At 37.0% G+C, this 18,893-nt stretch overlaps 1 protein-coding gene across 4 annotated transcripts in view; it reads left to right on the top strand.

Moving 5' to 3' along the window:
* Positions 1 to 16,041, top strand: part of MME (membrane metalloendopeptidase) — a 91,559-nt gene extending 75,518 nt beyond the window's left edge. For all 4 annotated transcript variants that reach the window (XM_081955305.1, XM_081955304.1, XM_081955306.1 and 1 more), the window contains exons 18-23: positions 2,571 to 2,690; positions 5,246 to 5,379; positions 7,364 to 7,429; positions 10,014 to 10,109; positions 11,500 to 11,576; positions 14,130 to 16,041. In XM_081955305.1, coding sequence (XP_081811431.1) covers positions 2,571 to 2,690; positions 5,246 to 5,379; positions 7,364 to 7,429; positions 10,014 to 10,109; positions 11,500 to 11,576; positions 14,130 to 14,229 — 593 coding nt within the window. In that variant the 3' untranslated portion in view covers positions 14,230 to 16,041. The remainder of the gene's footprint in view (positions 1 to 2,570; positions 2,691 to 5,245; positions 5,380 to 7,363; positions 7,430 to 10,013; positions 10,110 to 11,499; positions 11,577 to 14,129) is intronic.
* The last annotated feature ends 2,852 nt before the right edge of the window (positions 16,042 to 18,893 follow it).

The following is an 18,893-nucleotide window of genomic DNA, read 5'->3' as shown; positions in this document are numbered from 1 at the left end:
CACTAGGGGGGGAGGGAGAAAGAATTATCCATTTCACCCAAATGTATCCTTATAATTTCTTTTGAAGGAAGCTGAAAAGAAAAACAGAAGATGAGAAAATTCCATAAATGGACTTTTACTTGAGTGAAATTAAATTTTGCCATAGTAAATTCATTACAGAGGCAATACTAAAATTTCATACCTCACTTCAGTCTGTAAAGAGTATTTTCAAAGTCTTCAGAGTGGAGAAAGATGGGAGATTTTAAAAACAATTCCCATGGATTGAAAACATACCGTATTTTTGGAGTATAAGACGCAGCTTTTTCCCTCAAAAAAGAGGCTGAAAATCTGGGTGCATCTTATACACTGAATACAGCATTTTTTGCCTCCTGAAGCTCCACCCACTTCACCAAAATGGCCATGCAGAGCCTGTAAAAGGCTTTCAGAGAGCTCCTGGGGGCTGGGGAAAGCAGAAATGAGTGAAAAACAGCCTGTTTTTTTACCCCCCACCCCAGCCCCCAGCAGCACTCTATAAGCTTCCTAAATGCTATCCATGCACTTTTTTTGACAAAAAAACCGGCTCATTTTCGTGAAAAATGGGTCATGTTTTGCTCATCTCCCCCCCACCAGAGCACTCTACAAGCCTCCTAAGGGCTATTCATACCCTTTTTGGGGGGGGGGAAATGGGCCCTTTTTGGGAGGTTTGCAGAGTGCGAAAACTTTTTTTAAAAAAAAATTTCCTCTTCAAACCTTTGCTGCATCTTATACTCCGGTGCGTCTTATACTCTGAAAAATACGGTACTTTATTCATATACACTTTTATGTATCAGAGCCACAAATGTGGCATATAACTTACCACATCATTTAAACTTTGCAGTCATACCTAAAGTACCAGTTAAATCAGAAGTTATGCTTGTGATATTTTATAATGAATGTGTTTTCGTTTAAAAGATACATACTGTAACTCTCAGTTAGAGTTCTCTAATTTATTAAGATTGTTTTGAATTTTGTTTCTGCTGTTGAGAATATTAGGTCTCATTCCTAGTTTTGTTTCATCTTCATAAGCATTCCCTCCTCTTCTTCCAATTCCATTAAAAATATTGAACACTATGGAATAACAATTTCTCATTCACATTTGATAAGGAGCCAATAATGAGCAGTGTCTGCTATGGTGTTTTGCTCTTTATTTCATACTTAATTAGTATGACTAATTAAGTATGAAATGCTCTGTCAAATGCTTTGCTAAAATCAAGATATATTATGTTCACAGCTAAAATCAGGATATATTATGTTCACAGCTAAAATCAAGATATATTATGTTCATAAACTACCTGCTTAAAAAGCAGATTTAACACACATTGCCTACTTAACAATGAAATTATAAATCAAGTTTTAATAGCTCAGTTGAGGGAACAAGTGTCTGTTACTTCCAAATATCCATTAAATTGAATATTGCATTATGTGGTGATTTGCTTAATAACATAATTGAGCAAGTGATTGTAAATTGACCTAAATGTTTATTGTGGCATCATTACGTAAGTGACATAACTAACCACAAATGTAGATGCAAGAGACTTGTCTATTATTTGGAGGGGGAGTGTGTCCTATCTGAAATAGTTCCACTTAATCTGACATTCACTAAATTATAGGCAGTTAAAATCTTTTTGTAGATTTCTCTTGCTTTGGATGTTTATTAAGCACAATCTTGTTTTCAGAGAGCTTATAGATTGGTTGCTTTATAATACGCCATAGAATCTTCTAGTATTCAATGATCTAGTCTCATTGTCATACTTATAGTCTGTAGATCCTTAGAGCCTTGGTGGCGCAGTGGTTAGAATGCAGTACTGCAAGCTACTTCTGCTGACTGCCAGCTGCCTGCAATTTGGCAGTTTGAATCTCACCAGGCTCAAGGTTGACTCAGTCTTCCATCCTTCCGAGGTCGGAAAAATGAGGACCCAGATTGTTGGGGCAATAGGTTGACTCTGTAGACTGCTTAGAGAGGGCTGCAAAGCACTGTGAAGTGGTATATAAGTCTAAGTGCTATTGCTATTTTATTTGCCCCCTGTTTTGAAGACAGGGACAATATTTAACCTTCTCTAGTCTTTAGTACTGCACTCATTTTCCAAATATCCTCAAATCACTGGCAAATCACTTCATATTATAACATAATGTGTTTGCTCTACATATATAAAGTCATTCAAGATCACTGTGTATCTATTAAACTGAAATATAATCCTTCTCCTTCAACCCTTCTTTCCATTGTTCAGTCCTCTCCTTAGACAAAATTTGGGCAAAATAGTAGTTGAGTAGCAATGTTCTTTCTTTGTTAACAGTATTCCTTATGCCATCTTTAATTTCTAGGTCCTGTTAGGTGACATACGTAGCAATTGACAGGATCAAGAGCAAGCCATTATACATTTATATCTTGCTATAATGAAAATGACTTTCAGATGGATGTAAGCACAATGCAAAAAGAGCAATAACTGAATTTGATCTCCAGTTATTTCCTTGCTGAAATTTATTCTGCTTTAAAGTTCTGCAGGCATACAGGATATTAACACTGAAATCCCTGGTCTCATCTTTCTGTATAGTTTTTCCTGCAGGGATTTTGCAGCCACCCTTCTTTAGTGCATCACAGCCTAAGTCCCTGAATTTTGGTGGAATCGGCATGGTCATTGGACATGAAATCACCCATGGCTTTGATGACAATGGTAAGACCAAAAAGAGCAACAACCCAAACACAATTTCATAAATGTTGTACATTATGGATTCAAGGGGGAAATGTTGCTTTTTTTTCCAGTAACATTTGCACTAGAGGGAAAAAAGTTCATCAGTTGTGTAAGTGAGTGATTGAGTGATCGGATTTATATCCTGCCATTTTCCTCCCAAATTGAAACTCATTTTATCTTCCTACATTCTATCCCCACAACTAGCCTATATGGTAAATTAGACTAAGAAATAATAACTTGCTCCAAAGGAGTTTCAGTGGATGAGGGTAAACTAGAATGTCCCTATGCCTGATCCAACATCTTAACCATCATGCTACATTACAGTGTTAACTTTGCCTATTATTATATCGTGTCTACTCGTATGGATTTCCCTTTTGCCTGCCAAATGAGCAACAAAGAAACAAATTACCAGGCCCATGATTCTTGGAAACCCTTTCATTATATTAAAATGCCACTCAGCTAACATAAGAGGGCTTATGTGGTGGTGCGGTGGTTAGAATGCAGTATTGCTGCAGGCTAGTTCTGTTGACTGCCAGGGGTTTGATCCTCACTGGCTTAAGGTTGATTCAGCCTTCCATCCTTTTGATGTTGGTAAAATGAGGACTCAGATTGTTGGGAGCAATATGCTGACTGTAAACCGCTTAGAGAGGGCTCTCTGAAGCGGCATATAAGCCTAAGTGATATTGCTATTGCTATACAAAACATCATATCAAGGTCATTGGTTGCAGTTAGGAATTCATAATAAAGGAATTGAAATGTAAGTCCTGTCATTCATATATCCCTATACATCTAAATATGCATCCAGACACTTATACCTTACTAATGGCAATTGGGACTGGAAACTCCATCATTAAGTGGCACAATTAGTAAATGAGGTAACATGTGATCATGCCAACTTACAATATCCATTCTGGCTGCAGCCATTAAGTGAGTCACTGTGGGTCATTAAATGTGAAATCACATAGCCATAACGTGCGACTTCCTGCTGGCTTTCCCATTGACTTTGTATATTGGAAGCCAGCTATGAAGGTTGCGAATGGTGATGCTGTGACCATGGGATACTGCACCATCATCACTATGTACCAGTTGTCAACCGTCTGAATTCCTATCACATAACTGGAGATACTGCAGTGATCACAATTTTAAGGACTGGTCATAAGTCTCCCTTTTCAGCATTGTCGTAACTTTGAATGGTCACTGAAAGAATGGTCAATAAGTGAGGACTACCTGGGTTTACATCTGGCCAGAGATAGAGTTAATATAAAAATTGACATATTTAGCCATATTTAATCCTAGCATTGCATGATACTTTTTTATGAAGCAATGGGAAACCAGCAGAAGGCCATTTCTGCCAGTCATTAGATGTGCAAGCAGATGGAAGTTTAGGGGAGACTAGTTAATCCAAATACTCTTCTATCTGAAGCTTGAAAATTCCCTGGGATAAGATTAAACCAATGTAAGGATAAATATTCTATGTTTCAAATCTGTGGACTCTTGGAAAGGGTGAAAGCATCACTCATTCTCTTAACAACAGAATTAGTTAACTACTATTAGATACTTGGATATATGTTGCATCACTGAAAGGCATGCTGGCTGAATACTTTGACAATAAGTCAGAATGATAATATACATGGGAACTAGGTGTTGTTCTGGTAGTTCAAAAGGAAATGCCCATAAACATCCTTGGTGGGCAAAACCCATGATGATGTTGCACTGCCATTTCTGTTCTTTATGTACCTGAGGGTAATTTCACAACACAAATGCAAAAGAGTGGGTCTTATGTCACCTTATTACTACGCAGATTTTTCATATTGGTTTCATTATAGATAGGAATAGATACCTTTTTCCTAATACGTTTTCCGTGTAATTTTTCCTCCTTTTCCAAGCTGGAATATATTTATTGATGCAAGGTGAACTTGACAATGGGTGCAGCAGGACAGAAAATAAGTTACTTTTTTAATATAGAAAAAGGATGTGGCACAAGGCACAGCCCATGGAGGTAGTGCTCAACTTATGACCATCTCTTTGAAGTTACAACTGTGCTGAAAAAAGTGACCTGTGACAGGTCCTCATACTTATGACCATCGTAGCATTCCTATGGTCACATGATCATGAATCGGGTGTTTGGCAAGCGGCTTGCAAGTATGAAGTTCAGAGCATCCTGCAGTCATGTGATCACCACTTGTGACCTTTTCACTTGGCTTCCAAGAAGCAAAGGCAATGAGAAAAGCCATATCTGTGTAAGAACAATGGCAAAATAGGTTGCAAAATTGGGTAGGGTCACATAATAACTCACTTAACAACCCATCACTTAGCGAAAGACATTCTGGTCCCAAATGTGAACATAAATTGAGATCTACCTGCACAGCTATTCCTACTTTGCATATATTGGATCTTACCTTGAACTCTTTAGGAAAGTTTTCTAAAAGAAACCTTACACTCTTGGCATATTTAACTGTGATGCAATGCCATTTTTATTATCTATCTCTTTCTAATTGTTATTTATTCATATTTCATTTATTTATATGTTATTTCAGGTAGAAATTTTAATGCAGAAGGGGACCTCGTAGACTGGTGGACTCAAGAATCTGCAAGCAATTTTAAAAGTCAATCTCAGTGCATGATACGTCAGTATGGGAATTTTTCATGGGATCTAGCTGGTGGACAAAACGTATGTGGGTTTTTTTAAATACAAAATTTATCACGTGTATTTTGGATGTGCCCTTTTATTTCATTATGCAACAAAGCATATATAATTAGGGAAACAGTTCTTGGAAGAATGAATTTCTGTTCAGTAAATCTAAACATTTGTGTCACCTTTCAAATTGATTCTCAAATTTGTTTCCTGAAAGATAAGTTCAACATTTGGATGGTTGTCACTTCTAAAAGTTCATCTGCTAGAATTCAAAGATAAGATAGAAGAATGGACTCTGGTTTGGACATAATATTAAACTGATGCAGGCTGTGATTGTCAGGGAGATTGGCATACAAATCTGAAATATGCATCGATACACACATACAGACACAATCCAAACTTTTAGTTTCAAGTTCTTCTGCCCTTATCAGCTCACATTCCTGAAAGGAGAAGATGGAAGCTTGTTTGCTTTTAAATGAACAAAAGATTTATCGGAACTGTAGAACTCCTGTTTTATTGCAACTGTGGTTTTTTTTTTAAACTAGTTTGATCCTTATTTGTTAGCCTAACTTAACTTTGGTTTTTGGTTAACTGGCATAACTGGACATTTCTGTCCAGACACCATTATTGTCTAATGTTCATAGATTTTTTTAAAAAGGTAATAAGATTTAAAATACGTATTTTTATGTGTTACATGTAGATAGGATGTATTTTAAAGAATTTATTATATATAATGCAGCTGTAATTTAAAAATACGAAAGTGTTCAGGCATTTTGATTTTAAGTCTATTCCACCTTGGAGGCTTTTAAAGTTTTAAACAGGTCAAATGTGGGGTTCAAATTTGAAAAATGTACCACCAGGTTTAGCTCCCAAACATGCTGTGATTAATTAAATATAAATTTTTCAAGCTTCTCTGTAACGTAACGTTGGAAAAAATGGAAAAAAGAAAATTTTGCTAACATGGGCAACAAAGAGAGTCCTAGGACTGTGTGCAAGCTCTGATCTGTTCATCTTGTTTTGTTTTGCAATTGTGGATAAAAATCAGAGACATCATTTTCTACAATTTTCTCACAAAACATGAAGAGTAAGTCCAAAATTGGCTTAATATATTTTTATTTTTTAAAAAAATCTTTCCCCCGATTTTCCCCCTTCTACACACAAAAGACTCCAGCAAGCAAGAATCAAATCCTACCCCTACTTTCATATACAGAAAAGCCTTATCTGCTTTCTATCATAAGCTCACCTTTATGCCTCCCTTTTATTACTAAAAAGGCTTACCTTTCAGATTAGTAGAGAATCAAAGTATCAGCAGTTCAATAAAATAAGGGCTATTCATTTCGGTTACCTGGAATTTCACTTCATCTAAACATATTACACAACTATACTGTTTTCCCTACAGAAGAAAATATTGATCAATTATTTATGCTTATATGCTCTTAAGAGTTGGGGTCTTTTATTATAGGAATATGTCAATGCAACAAATATGTATTCTCAAGGCAACAATGTTAAGTTCCATCATTTTCATTCCATTAGCAGCCTATAAATGTCAATCTCTGCACTTAAGTAGAGTTTTTATTTTGAATTTCAAACTCCTTCATTGTGGATGCACAGTAACCACATATCCTTATGGAAATTGCTGGTGATGGACTTCAAGAATCATAATAGCCATTTCCCAAAATTCAGCTTGAGATCTATATATTTTGTGCAAGCAAAGGACCAATTTTTTATAGAAAATGGAATATGGGGAGAAGGAAAATATACATGTTATGGAGAATTTGAACCTGGTGTGCAATAGATCATGTTACAGACCTTCCTTTTTATGTGGGATCCCTTTCATAAAAATCAATAATGAAACATTTCCCTTTAGATTTCATAATTTTTATTCCATTTTAACCTTGAAGGTATTCATTATTCTTTTTGGAACTTGATCATTTTTAGTTAGTTAGATAGTGAAAGAAAATAATATTTTAAAAAAGAAAGCCATGTCAGTTTTCATATCTTCATTTTTTTTTCCTTTCAGCTCAGTGGAATCAATACTCTTGGTGAAAATATTGCTGATAATGGTGGTATTAGACAAGCATACAGGGTGAGAAATGGCTACGTTCTCTTTCTTCACAACTTAAATGATTATTTCTATATATTCAGAATATATTCATTGAAATACAGGCTTCCAATGGTACTTCTTTGACACAGGTCTGGTTTATTAAACCCCTAAAGTTTTTTTTCCTCCATATAAACTTATATACATCATTTTAATGCATAGTTGGTGATCGTGTCCCTCAATTTTGCTCTGTTTCCAACTTTTCTCTCTTCCTCTCTTTTTTTTCCATATCTTTCAGAAGCTCTTCACCTCTGATACATGTCACCATTATTTTCATTGTATAGTTGTGCAAGTTCTGCATACAATACACTGTGAAATGGGAATTCTGCACTTGCTTCCTCAGTCAGTTGCCCTCCTTAAATGTTGTAATAGATTCATCATCCCCAGCCAGGATAAGAAAGATAGTATTCTGCAAATCTGCTAAGAATGAATTTGCATGTGTTTAATGGGCCCTCAAAGATACATTACTCCATTGTTTCACTAAGCATCTTCTCAACATTCCATCATGCTCTTGTTTCTTAATTTTTAAAAGCTGGTAGGCTGCTTACAGAATTAAGCATACAATTCAGAGTTGTTACTTGTAAAAAGTAATCAGTAGATTTGAGGTTATAAATAATATGTTATAGTGAATTAGGCAAACTATTGGGAGTTAATTTACTGAAATATCATTTGATGAAGTTCTAAATGGTGTAAAATTTCCTAGAAATGGAAATGGAATAGTAGTAATGGAAAAAATAATTCCTGCCTGATATTGCTTTTAAAATCTTAATTAAATGTCTACATATTATCAAGTTAACCAAATGTCTAGGGCAAAGTACATTCCAGCAAGGATCACACTGTTTTATCCATATAGAGAGATTAAAACTCTTTTATTTTTACATGAATTTTTAAATCAGTAAGCCATGATGAGTTTTACCATAATAAAATACCTAAAGGTTATATTTTTTTGCCTTATTAATTGTATATTTCATACTAGTGCAAAGTGATTCCTATAGGCAATTTTTACTAGTGGTAAAATATATGAGTTCATTCACACATTCATTTAATGTACTTGCTTTTACATTTAAGTATACATTTACATTTATACTTTATCGAAGGAGTTGTGGACATCACATTCTACCAGGTGACAAACTGATATGCTTAGAGTTGTATTCTTTCTCATTACGATTCATCATAGGCTGGGGGATCAAATTGGGAAGACAAAGTTTAGATGATGGAATCCAAATTTCAATATATTAGAAGTGTGAGCTGATCTGAAAAAAAATCTGATGGGCATAAAAGTTGTGGCAGAGCTCCACAGTACACAAATTTCATTGCCAAGTAGAAGAAACTGACATTTTAGAATAGATTGAAACCACTTTATATTTTATGTAGCATGCCAAATTGAGAATGAGGGAGGCAAACTTTCTAAGACTCACAATATAATTATCTTGAGAGTGTGACTTCCAGGTGTATTATGTTGGGTAGGAGTTTTACCATCAGTCCTTTAGTGTTTAATCTGGCAAATAGTTCACATACAACAGCCTCAGTGAGCAAGGTGTTCCACGATCTTATTAATATTAGAGGGATGGTATTCACGATGGACATTAAGATGATAAGAAGAAGGTTTTAACATTTTATTCAACTATTGGAACCAGACAGGATGGGCCTTTTAGAAGAACACTACCTTTCAGAATGAAATTTCCAAAGGATTTTGAAACAAGCATAGATAGAAATGGAGTTTGGAGAAATGGCCATTTGATATATTAAAAGCATTAAGGAAATACTCCTGTGGCATTTTCTTCTGGCCACATTATCTATCAGTGTCCAGTATGTATGTTTGAATATGTTTGTGTACCAAAACGAGCTGGCAATGCAAGCAACATTTTTTAAAAAAGCGCTGACAAAGTTGGTTTACCACTTTAACTCTGATCTATTGAAACAAGGAATGTATGAATGGTGTCTTTCCTGTCTTACATTTGCCTCTCATCATACTAATCAAGCATGGCAGGAAGAGTTCCTGAACTCAACTTGCCCACAATTTTAAAGGAAGGGAAGTAAGACATTTTAAAAAGAAAAGCTAGTGATCACCGTACGATGCACCAATTCTCTCCTTTTCTGTTTATTAAGTGGGCATTGGTACATCAATGAAATTCCCTTGATTCCTATGATTACTCAGACCTTTTAGACTTTTTTGCAATGTATATTTACCTGGGAGCTGAATTCAGAGATGCTTACTTCAGTGGTGGGTTCCTACCAGTTTGGACCGGTTCGGCTGAACTGGTAGTAGCTTGGCGGCCTGAGTCACTGGAACCAGCAGTGACCTAGGCCTGCCACGCCCCCGAACCGCTTCTCCCAGTTGTGATAGATACAGCCATCTTGTTTTTGGCTTCTGTGCATGCGCAGAGCAATTTTTGTTGTATTGTGCATGCATGTGCAGCGCGGACCAAGCGTGTGCAGAGCACATCAAGTGTGCGCAAAGCTTCCCTGAGCGAACCAGCAGTAGCGGCTACTGGAACCCACCACTAGCTTACTTGTATTGTCTTGTTTCAAAACAGTAAAGTCTTTCCCTTCTCTCTTTATTTGTTAGGCCTATGAGTCTTATGTACAGAAGAATGGAGAAGAGAAACGGCTTCCTGGGCTTGACCTGAACCATAAACAACTATTCTTTCTGAATTTTGCACAGGTATTATGCTTGGGCTTGATTGAAAGCTTTGCGAATTATTTTGAGTTACAATTTCACAGTTAAGTTGCAAACAGTGGGCTGGCTCTTCTCCTTCTAATATGAACTGGCAGGATTGCTAAGGAGACTGCCTTCATGGCCGTCAGACCGAGAGGTGTGTGGCCTGTCAGATTAAGTTAATCACTACTCTGTGAATGAATGCATTCTGGAGGTGAGCCAAAGAGGTGAGCCAAGGAAACCAACTTGCCTGTGACCCTCTACTTTGTTTTTAGAGCACTTTGCATCTAGAAGTTGTCTAAGAACTTTTCCGCATTGCAGATTTAAGCAGCTTGATTCCTGTCCATAAACCAGCTGAAAATGAAGCCGGCTTAGGATATCCCTTTGCAGATTTCAGTCCTTTCCTTCACTTTGGCCAGAGTGATGTTTCCTAGGTGTACTGAAGTTCCAATAGTCCATAACTGGTGGGTTCCCCTGCAGGGAAGGGGATTGATCACTGCTCTGACAGCATTCAAGTCCCTTGGGACCAGCGGTGGGATTCAGCCAGTTCGCACATATTCAGGAGAATCGGTTGTTAATTTTCTAAGCAGTTCGGAGAACCAGTTGTTGGAAGAAATCTCCTTTTGGTTTTTTCCACTTTACAGGGCTAATCCTGTAAGGAAAGCAGGAAGGAAACATTCTGATGTTTTTCTAGCCTAATCTTTATTGCCCTGCTTACAGAAACTGCCTCTCCAGTTAATCCTTATTACATTTTAACAGCTAAGGCCCATCGATGTGAGTGAGGATGAGTTGGCCATGGCCACCCAGTCACATGACCACCAAGCCATGCCTACCCAGCTAGTTATTAGGGCAGAGAACCGGTTGTTAAATTATTTGAATCCCACCACTGCTTGGGGCAGAATAACAAAATGGCAGAATTCCTGTCCGTTTCAAGTCCATAGCTTCATCAGTGAGTTTATTTAAAAAAAACAAGACTAAGTTTTCATCATTACACTGGCAAACTTGGAAAAGATAAATGGCTATGGAGGAAAGGGAACTGGAGGGGAGGGCACTTTACAATGAGATGCACAGCAGGTAAACCAGACTGTGCCATTTGAGCTGTCATAACTTGAAACATTCAACTTCTGATGAGTAAGAAGAACAGATGGGCAAGGTTGCTTTCCTAGTGGTCTGAAGGCAGACAGAGGACGTTGTTATGCATCCCTGCTTCAAGAAATGATCGGCAACTCATACTAGCCATGGGGTAAGCTGCTTGTATAGATCAACTACTTTATTAATATTCCACAAACTGTCGCAATTTCCTATTCCATGTCACAGCTTTGGCCTCAGAAAAATTAAGGAAGCAACTTCAATGAAATCATATTTTCTGCAAACTTTTTTTGTTTTGTTTTCAAAGATATGGTGTGGGACATACAGGCCAGAATATGCTGTCAATTCTATTAAAACTGATGTACACAGCCCTGGCAAATTCAGGTAAGTGTTCAAGCGAACCTTTAAAAACAACACTATTATTTATGTGCAAATCAAAGTATGTCCCTTGTCTTCATGCTTTGTAGCAACACAATGTTGTTTTTTCTTCTTTCTTTCTTTTTTCCCCTTCCTCATTCAATATTGGCTAGTTTCCTCCTCCCCTCCTTATTCCTGGAAAAATTTGCATTCCCAGTGCACTTAATCAAGCAGACATAATCCCCCAAGTGCTCCCTCCTCTCTAGTACAGCCAGTACCATTCTACTAGTAGCAATAGACAAGGACATCCTGAAGGGAGGGAGGAATAGTAATAATGATGATTATGATGATGATTATGATGACGATGACTAGCAACTGTACAGCAGTGACGTGTGGTGAGGTTTATGACTGGTGAGGCACTGACACAGTGCTGGGTTTCAAATATTTTTAGACTTGTGGACTTCAACTCCCAGAATTCCACAGCCAGGCATGCTCAGTTCCAATTTAAAGCGACAGCATTTGTTTTTCTCCTTTGCTCCTTCTTTCTTTTTCTTTTTCTTCTCCTTCCCCTCCTTCCTCCCTCTCTCCCTTCCTCCCCCTCTCTCAAACACACACACACACACACACACACACACACACACACAAGTTGGATTGGACTATCTCTCCTACCCCTTCCCTCTCTCACTCACTCTCAAACAAACACCACCACCCCACAAAAGTTGGATTGGATATCTTTTCCAGTGGCTTGAAAGCAGCTCCTCTGCCATCTCCCCCCCCCCCCCATTCCCCTGCTGCCTTTCCCAAACACCTCTACCATTGCAAATGCAGCCTGCTGTCTGGGTGGGAAATGCCTGGAACACAATAAAGCCCACCCACCACCTCCTGCTGGCAGGCTGGGGTGAGAGGAGAGGCAGAGAAGCCGGAGGGGAGCCGAGCTAAGCCTTCCAAAAGAAAGAGGCTGGGGGGAAGTGTGTGTACTACAGCATGGCTCTTTGCCTGGCTTCCTGCCTCCTCCTGTGGTCTCCTCAGTGCTCGCTTGTGCTCTCCCTCCCCAAGTGTAGTTTGATTGCAGGTGGAGCCACGTTGCCTTTTCAAACTTGTAATCAGTGAAGCTGGGCTAGATTTTTATATAGTTTTATCCAGCTGTGTGTGAGAGAGAGAGAAATGAATGGGGGCCTGGGGAGGAAGTCACTACACTTGGGGAGGGAGAGCACCAGTGAGGTTAAGCAGAGTCATCCACGGTGAGGCAGCAACTAGCTCAGCTTTTTCCTTTTACTTTTTTTTTCATGATGAGAGTGGTGAGGCTGTGCCTCACTTGCCTCACCTGACTGCACGTCACTGCTGTACAGCTACCATATTGACTTTTTTGAATAGCATCAGCACACACAAAGAGAATATACCATGTAAGTCCCTGTCCAAATAAAGTTTTGGGTGGCTCAGTAGCTAAGGCGCTGAGCTTATCGATCAGAAAGGTTGGCAGTTCGGCAGTTCGAATCCCTAGTGCCGCATAACGGAGTGAGCTCCCATTACTTGTCCCAGCTTCTGCCAACCTAGCAGTTCGAAAGCATGTAAAAATGCAAGTAGAAAAAATAGGAACGACCTGGGAAGGTAACAGTGTTCCGTGCACCTTCGGCATTTAGTCATGCCGGCCACATGACCACGGAGATACCGCTGGCTCTTTGGCTTTGAAACAGAGATGAGCACCGCCCCCTAGAGTCGGGAATGACTAGCACATACTATATGTGTGAGGGAAACCTTTACCTTTTATAGGAGTTGGGGGAGAGAGAAAGAGATGTGATGGAATTTAGGCTATCATATTTAAATAACTTTAACATTTTCTCAGCTAGTACAAACTGACTGTTTGAAAAGTCGACCCATAACAACAGACTCCACACTATTTGAAAAGCAGTATTTTCAGTTCTATTCAATTAAATGGTCTCATGATAGACAATATGTTTATCATACATGAGCCATCAACAAAATTTCAGAACTGGACAAAATGTTTGTTCTGTTTTATATCAATTTTGAAAGTGAATCATTTTGTTTTATTCATGCTTCATTATGTAATGAAATGTTTCATGAAAACAGCATGAAAATTTTGAAGCTGGCATCATTAAAAAAAACTCTCTTAATCTGGAGTGTTTCCAGATTAGATTCCATTTGGAGCAGATCTTTATCCTATTATTGGCAGCATTATGACAAGTTGGGAAAGATCACATCTAATTCTATCTAACTTGGAACATATGTCCACTTTTTTCCCAGCCAGTTATGTTGCAATCCCTAGTGCCTGTCTTAGTCTACAAGGGCAGTTTCCTTTCAATTTGGATGTATTTTATAATCAGGTGTCCAATATACGATTTGTGCTCAGGCATCAGAAATGTCATCAGGACTTAAATTGTGCTCAGTGCTGCATATGAAATAATAGAAATGAAAGTTAATTTGTGATACATGTGCTAAAAGTCCTAACTTTTAGAAAATGGAAGAAAGCCAGCATGATATTTTTTTCTTCTTAAATGTTGATCTTTCAAATAGATCCAGCAGTACCAAGTTGTGTCTTTTTGTTTTTTCTTTGCTCTAAAGGGTTCTGGGATCACTGCAGAACAACCTGGAATTTTCTGAAGCCTTTCAATGTACTGAGAAAGATTACATGGATCCTGTGAAAAAGTGTCGTGTTTGGTAACAATGCTGCACGTAGTAGAAGCCAAGAGGAACAAAAATATCTGGAATGTTTTAAGCACAATAGAAGTGACTTTTCTGCAAAAGGGACCATAAGAAGGATATATCAGGTACACTAATAAAGTGGAATTTTTTAAGGAAAGAGAACAAAAAAAAAACCTTGCTCAGAAAGCATCATCCAGCAATTATTCTGATTAAACTAGGAAAACGATAAACTGATCCAAGTAGGAATTTCATTTTTTATTTTTATTTTTCTGAAGATCTTCCTGATTTCCAATCAGCGTTCAGCTTTTACGTTTTAATTTGTTAACATATTGGTTTAAAAGCAAGTCCCACCAATTTCAGTGGAACTTACTTTCAGGGGTGTGTGCTCAATTTGAACAATCTTAAGTCACAGAAATCCATTCTTAAACTTTGAAAACAGATGAAAAAAGGGAATAGCAAAAGCTTGAATGTGAAATGTAGTTAAGTGTGAGATTTAAAACCTTTCCCATTTTTCATCACACATTTGTTCTTCAGAAATGGCCTTAGGAGCTTTAGCACAGAAAAATTTGCATGGGCCTTAAGTTAATGTACCCTGAAACCCATTGGAATCTTGATACTTTCTTATAGTGGTAGCAGTTAAATTAGAGTCACCCATAACAAATTTGGCTCTCCCTGTAGTGTATATCCTTCTTACAAAAGAAGATGTACACAGTCAGAAGTTATGGATGAATGGGGTATGCAATCATATGTGTGATGATAATGTGTGCCTATCACAACCTGTTCTATGTGCCATTACTTTTTGGGTTGGAGATTAATTGTAGGCACTGACCCATCACTGGATGAAAGAAAAATAGGCAAGCACTGTTGTCTTTCAATCTAATGTCACCTATTTTTATACTCATAAGTAATGAGTCACAGGATGAAGGATTTGTTGCTTCTTCTCAATTTTACACTTTATATGGGTCTTCTTTTTCTTCCAGATGGAGGCTCTCTGTAGGCTCCATTTTAAAACCTCTTCTCTGCCTGTTCTCCTTTCTATTCAGATCTGTGTTCATCAAAACAATCCAAAGACAACTTGATAACTCTATGATAAGGGATTAAACTATTGAACCAAATGTGTTGCTTGTTGCTTTCTAAAGCCAAACAATACTGTAGATAATTTATTAATTTTTTAGCATATCTTATAATTAGTGCAGTTGTAATCAAATTCCTCCATGTTTTTTCTAAGATTTTCCTGTTTTTTCTCAAATTTTGGTCATTTTTTAAAAAAAGACAAACATGTTTGTAAAATTATATAACGTAATGCTCTTTTATATTTAATTCTGAACTATTCTGGTCCTGAATGGATGCATACCATTGGAATGTCAGGGTACAAGTATTCTTTAAATGGTTAATTTTCAATACAAAGTCCTTAAGTAAAAGGATGTGTTGATATATGGACTGATTTTGAGATAAGCTTTCAAGATAATGAAACAGTGGGATATAAATAATTAATACAAATAATGTTCATGATTGTTCTAAATCAGCAGAATCTTTATTTCAGTAATAATGTTCCCTATGCGGAGATGTATATATTTGGATTCATAATAATAAAAATACTTTAAAATCTGCTGACATGCCCTCCTGCAAACAGACAAGAAACATATTGCTTCTGATATTGAAGCACACCAAGATTTCCAAAAGAACTGAATAAACACCAAAATACCTCAGATGACTTCATTGAGTCTGCTTCTGAGCATCTAAAGATTTTATGGGCATTTGAATTTTCACATTTGTCATCTGATGAAGCATTTTGATAATTAAATTTAAGCAACATTTATCTTATTGTATAGCACAGTTGTAATGTGTGTGTTTTTCTTGAAAAGGGGTAACATAGACATGCAAAGACAGACTCTCATTCTGGACCATTAAACTGGTAAAAATATAACTTTTGTAGAGAATCACCGACCTAACCAAATCCAGTATAGCTTTCTTGTGGTTAAAAGAGAATTTTATTCATAGCTATAATGCTACAAAGCTGGCATTTGTATATAAATATATATAAAACTTATATTCATAGTGATGTTATCTCTATGATTGCCTTTTTTTTCTACGCAATTTGGGCAGATTCTTTTCGAGCTTGGTTGTTTGCTTAACATCACAAGCTATATTCTCCAAAAGCATTTAAAATGCATCCATTCTTATGCTTGAACTCTTCTAATCTTCAAATACATCTCTATCCACTTTGGCATACTCTGATTTTATTAACAATAAATTTATGATATCAAAACAGAGGATCTATTTTGCGGACCGTGGAAGTTGCCATATCTGATATGACCTGGTAATCCATACACTTTTAGCTGCTAAAATGATTGGCTTGTTAATAACTTGTTAATAACTGGTTTTAAGACAGGAAACCGCTTGTGCTCATTTCTGATATATTTGCCATGTTGGAGTAAAACACACATACATAGTCTTTTTTTTAAAAAAAAATGAAAGGATTGGAAAACAAAGATCAATAAAAGAAGAAAAGAGTTAACAAGGAGAATCCTCCTTGATCATGTCAAGAAGGGGACAAGAAACAAGAAACTAAACAAATCGAGGCAATGTTCATTCCTCTTTTGATAACAGCCTTTTGGTGATCATAAGGTGCTAAACCTTCAGAGTGGAGGAATGTCACTTGAAGACCCTAAAATATTTCCTTGATTGCTGCTTCTTAGAAGACAGATAAATGTTTAATCTCATCCATTTTGATTCCATCCAAGAGTCCTTAGAAAATTAGAGCTCTAATAACCTTATATGTTCCATTGGATGAACCCAATTCTTACAGTTTCAAAGTGTTGCTACATCAATTAGTACTAAATTAATGAGACAATCTTCAGAATCCCAAGAATCTGCTCCCATTTTTCTGAGAAATACCGAAGATTGGGGATCAAAAAGCATCTGTTGAAATATATTTAGTGAAACCTTCTGAAATAAATTGGCCTGCAGCGAATTAGAATAGTGAGAACTTCTCTTTTTCTTTCATCCCATTTTCTAAACAGTTTGATTTAACTTTATGCCACATGATATATATTATTCCTGCCAAGATGTCATTTCATTTGACCTCTATATTACTCCTCCTAACCACTAGATATTTCAAGAGATAATGAGAGATACATGAATCCAGCTACTGAGAAATAGTGGTGATAGTGCTAGAACCAGGTTCTGTTTCATCCTTGAGCTGTGGAATTATATGGCGTGATTTGGGCCAGAAATTGGTTCTTAGCCCAATGTATCTATTATGGGGATAAAATGGAGATTCTTGCATAAGCAGCCTTGAATTCTTGGAGGAAAAGCAGAATAGAAGTTTACCTGCACTGGTCATTTCATCAGCAGTAAAAGAGGATATTTCCTTGGTCACTGGGATGTTCAACATGACTAGATCAGGGAAGTGATTGGCCTTCGTGGAAATTTTATTTAGGAAGGCTTTTAAGTCTCATTTTCTAAAATGGGGGCAAAAGGTTCACAGCAATCCACTTAGTGAAAATGTATAAAGAACACCTTATTTTACCTGGCACGGGTATTTCAATTAATTGGGCCTTGAGTTTGACACCCCTGCAATATAGCATCCATATCAAATCTGCAATTACTTGTTTGTTTTTCTAACTCTGGAATCAGATCATCAAACTTGCTTCATCTGGTTGTGAGCTGCTTGAAGGTCAGCATGAAAAGAAATTGGCATATGGAAGTAGAAGGAGAAAAAAATCCAATAACATTTGAAACACTTACATGAAAAGTACACACAAAATAACAAATGAATTCTGAAATATTGTTTTGGGGGAAAAAACCATAAAAATAAAGAGTATTAGAAGAACTCTTCCCTGATTTAGAGATGTTAATGCAAATAAAACCAGGTGGAATCTCTTGGACTTGTTTAACCAAACCTGGTGGATACTCATTGGCAATGCACAATACAAGCTGGCAGCATTGTTCCAGGCAGATAGCAGCTACTTGAAACAACTGGAGCACAGTATCAGCATACTCTGCTTGACTTACATCACATGTTGTCCAAACACATCATAACCATATTTTACAAAGCAAATTTCTAACTGAAGAGTAACACAGACTGGTATATTAAGCCCAACTGAATTCGATGAAATAAGCCATGCCAAAACATTTGGTTCTGTCCCACATTGTTGAATAGTTGGATGAATTTCCACACAACAGTAAGTCCTTCAAAGTTTTCACTGTGTCTGTTTTTACAACTTGGTGGATTACAAAATCCATCTCAGTCACAGCACATTAGTTTACAAAGGTTGTAAAACGTGAAAGACAGACTATTCACCAAATAAACTTTTAATTGCAGAGCACATATCTTTTTAGGCAGGTCTTGTTTCTTGCTAGCTCAACTCCGTTGCCAAAACCAATAAGATTTTTCACACTACAGTGAAATATGGTTGTTAACTGAATATTCTCATATAGTCAGAAAAGTTGCATCAGACAGTGACAGAGATGGGATTTGCATTCATTTAAATTGCAATGTCCAAGCAATTGCCAAGACTGCTGGCTCAAAGACATCAAAACAAACAAACAAACAATGTATATTAAAAGATAAAAGTCAAATGTCATCTGAGTATAATTTTATTCTTTGTGACCTCATGGACATACAGTTTTCTTAGCAAGAGTACCCAAAAGAGTTGTATTTCTTTCTTCTGGAATATA

This window comes from Natrix helvetica (genome assembly GCF_964273705.1).
Source record: "Natrix helvetica genome assembly, chromosome: 5".
Classification (NCBI taxonomy): domain Eukaryota; kingdom Metazoa; phylum Chordata; class Lepidosauria; order Squamata; family Natricidae; genus Natrix; species Natrix helvetica.
This window is presented reverse-complemented; position numbering and strand designations above follow the sequence as displayed.